The following is a 3,549-nucleotide window of genomic DNA, read 5'->3' as shown; positions in this document are numbered from 1 at the left end:
TAAGCACACCTCTCAGGACACCCACCCCGCGGCGGCCCCCCGGCCCCGGCGTCGTGCGCCGTACGACATTTGCTTGCTCAACGTGCCCAAACACACGCGAGACAAACGAGGACACGTAAACATGACGCCTGCTCAGCCACTCACAACCATGAAGTCAGTCTCCTCTGAAAGAGTGAGATTCGAGGTATGAAACAAGCGCGGGCACCCAATCTAGAGTCTGGCGGGCCTTTTGCGCCCAGCCTTCGCGCTAAAAGGCAACAGGGATAAAAGTTACTAATTAGCTACGTTTGTAACGAACATCAAGCAGTTCTGTAACTAATTAGTTTTGCCCACAGAGATCAATGGTTAGTTACAATATAGAACTTTTTTAGAAATTGAGAGTGTTACAGGGCTCGGCCACCACACTTCATATATTTATCCCGGCCCCTGGTCCCTGGGGGACGGCTGGGTCCGCTGCTTCATTCCGATAGTGGTCCAGTCACTCAACTAAGGGGCGCCCGGCCTCCTCCCTCTTTTTCTACCCCCGGCGAAGCCAGTGGCAGAGACGGGTTCGACAAAAATAACAACTTGAAGGCGAGCGGAAGTACGCCGGCGTTCGCATCGCTGCGCAGCGAACGCCGCCGCGCCGGGCAATGCACACGCTATTACGTCGGTGAAAAGAGGTGGAAACCATATTGCTTCGCAGTTGCGCAAAACTTTTCCGCCTGTATTTGTGTGTATGTGTGTATATCTCGAGAAGGGAGAGCAGAAGAGAGGGCCGGAGGGAGTGCAGAAGGGGGTGTACTGCCGCGCGCAGCACAGCGAAGCGAAACGGAGACATATGAGAAAGAAGGGAGTGAGCGGCCCTGAGCGGCAGGACTCTTGCAACGTCAGGACCAGCATATTGCAGGAGCCTTGCGCTTTAACTCTTTGAAGTGTGGTATTGACTGGGACTTCGCGACTTGTTCACTCTTCTTGTTTGGAGCTAGACTAAAAGACATCCACCCCCTCAAACCCCCGGCTGGCTCCCCTGCCATACCCTTCGCTTCCAACTCGTTCGACGAGCGGCCCCGACGTGTCCACAGAGGCATTGTGGTAATTGGCTTGGAGGACTCGAGTCTGTTGACCGTGCGGCTGGGCTCCGGAAGCCTCCCGTGGTGGTGGATAGTTTCAGGGCAAAAGTCCCAACAACCAGTTAGACAGCGCAGTGGTTGATTTCGTCGTTTGTTTTGAAACTCAAACTCGCGGCAATAAGTCGGAAAAATAGAGCCTATCCTGTGAGGTCGAGCAACATTTCCATTGTCTGAAATTGGGGTTCAGTGCTTCTTCCCATCTGCAAAAAGCACTTTGAGCTTGGCTTCGGATCGGAAAACCTCTCTTCCCTGTTACGCCTACGCCCTTGACCGTAGTGTGTCCGGTGCAGGCGGATAGTCAAGCGAGTGTTGTAGTAAACTGATTGGAATAATCAGTTACATGAAGTTTCCGCGTCTTGCTGGCGGAGTGGCCTCAGACAGAAGTGGTAGGGTTTGAGGGGGGGGGGCAGCTGCAGAGCTGACGGACAGGCGGGTGGGCGGTCTAATGGCGAGCTCGGTCTTCGAGCCTCCCGCGACCACTTCAAAGAAAAGCGATCCGACCAAGTTTGTAGCTGAGGTCGCCCCCTCTCGCCGGCGGCCGGCCCTCCCCCTCTCCGCCGGACCCCCACACAGTGCGACAGAAAAGAAACGGGGCGGAGAAGTGTCGCTGTGGTCAGAGCCAGGAAAATGAGGGGCAAAGAGGAAAGGCGCGCCCGGGGAAGACTGGCGCAAGACCCCGAGACACTCCCCTCCCTGGTTAGGTGATTGAATTCCCCCGCTGCAGCTTTCGGCGTTGACTGCGCAAAGGCCTGCCTGGTCGTGTGGGCTGGCCGCCGAGGTCCCCGGCCAAGGGGAGACAGTCAGTTGATTTCTTTTCTGGGCGCGGGCCGGGCCGGGCCGAGCGGGCACGCCGGCCCCATTCAGTGTCCCTCGAGGCTCGCTGCGCTGCGCTCCGCCCGCTCCTCCTTTGAGTTTGCACTAAGCGTTGTCCCTGGGGGCGCGCAGGCCCGTCCGGAGGAGCCCCCCCCCCCCTCTTCCGCTTTCCTGAGGAAGGAGCTGTATCCACTGATTGGGAAGGCCCCCCTCCCTGTAATTAATCTCGATTGTTATTCTTCCGAACCCTCTGTCTCGCACCTCCGAACGAGAAAGCAATCAGCCTCGAGAAGAGAAGAGAATTTCGGCAGAAACAAAGGATTACAGAAAAGGAGGACGACCAAGACTTTCTTATTCGGCTCCTCGTAATTTCGCGAGGCAATGATAGTAATGGTTGGCGAAGAAAGACAAGTTGTAAGGTAAGTCTCTCCGCTCTGCTTGAGCCATAGCCGTTGGACCGATCCCGCCTCCGCCTTTCTCAGCTTCGCTCGGTTTCGCCATAATATTGTAGATCCTGGTTGACGAAAGCGACGAGCAAGTATAAGCCAAACTTTATCTCCGTCGTCCCAAATGAGTGAATGTACACTGTCCGAAACTAACAGTTGATAATTATTTGCTAGTTTCTACATTTAGGTAGATGGGTGAATCCAAACTAATTTTAGGCTCGCCGTTTCTTGTTGTGAACCACATCTAACCAGACGATGAAAAACGAATGAAAGACTTTACTTTAATTTTTTCTTAAAGAGAGTGTGAGATCGGCATGGAAAGACTTGGACCTAGTATCTTGTGCATCAGAAGATTTTAAATATTTGTAACGCCCACAAGCAAGTCCTTTTTGAATCAGGTGACTCACCGCATTGTCTTGGAGCAGACTGATCTTGCAGTCGATGGAGGCGGTGCTGCCGATCTGCACCGTGATGCTGGTCGTGTTGGTCTCGAACATGGGGCCGAACCGTTGGCTGTGGTGCATGTGCTTGTGCGCCGAGGACCGCGCGTCGTAGATGTAGTTGAGCATCGGCGAGTCCGTGTGGCTCTTGGACGGCGGCGCCATGAGCGTCCTGGGCGTCGTCAGCAGCACCACCTCGCCGCCCGAGCGGTCCGGGCCCGGCAGCGGCGGCCGCGCCGCGTAGCTCACGCCACCCGCCGGCGGGGCGGCCAGGGCCGCGGCCGTGGGGGCAGGGGGCGGCGGCGGCGCGGTGCTTGAGGCGGCCCACGAGGTGGCCGTGGCCGTCGTGGACGACGACGACGGGGAGGGTGTCGCCGCAGACGAGGATGCCGGCGGCGCGAAGGAAGACGGCGGGGTAGTCCCGGGTAACCGCGAGGTCTGTGGTGTATCTGTAAGAACAGAGAGACAAACGTCATGAGCACGGCGGCGACCTGGCAGCGGGACAAGGTCGGCCGGGGCTTGAGCAGCGCCCGGTGGTTATCGGGGCGGGGACAATGAAAGTTCGACCGGGCGACCGAGCCTGCCTCTGCACCCCATGACCTTCGGCAGCGCTCACCCGTCTTGCTGAGGCTGCCGAGTCTGAGGCGGGAGAAATCGGCAGAATGAGGAGAAGGAGAGGCCAGCGATACGGAATGTGGGGTGGGGGCGGGTAGGGGGTTAGAGGGTGGTGTGTGTAAA

At 57.2% G+C, this 3,549-nt stretch overlaps 1 protein-coding gene across 1 annotated transcript in view; it reads right to left on the bottom strand.

Annotated features, from left to right (window-relative positions):
• LOC113215462 (formin-G-like) overlaps positions 1-3,549 on the bottom strand; it is a gene marked incomplete in the record, with an annotated part of 138,453 nt that overhangs the window by 29,346 nt on the left and 105,558 nt on the right. The window contains 1 exon segment of the mRNA XM_052270584.1: positions 2,779-3,260. Within this exon segment, the coding sequence (XP_052126544.1) occupies positions 2,779-3,260 (482 nt within the window).

This window comes from Frankliniella occidentalis, unplaced genomic scaffold, assembly GCF_000697945.3.
Source record: "Frankliniella occidentalis isolate FOCC.00 unplaced genomic scaffold, Focc_3.1 Scaffold127, whole genome shotgun sequence".
NCBI lineage: Eukaryota > Metazoa > Arthropoda > Insecta > Thysanoptera > Thripidae > Frankliniella > Frankliniella occidentalis.
The sequence above is the reverse complement of the archived record's forward strand: the minus strand, read 5'-3'. Positions and strand labels throughout refer to the sequence as shown.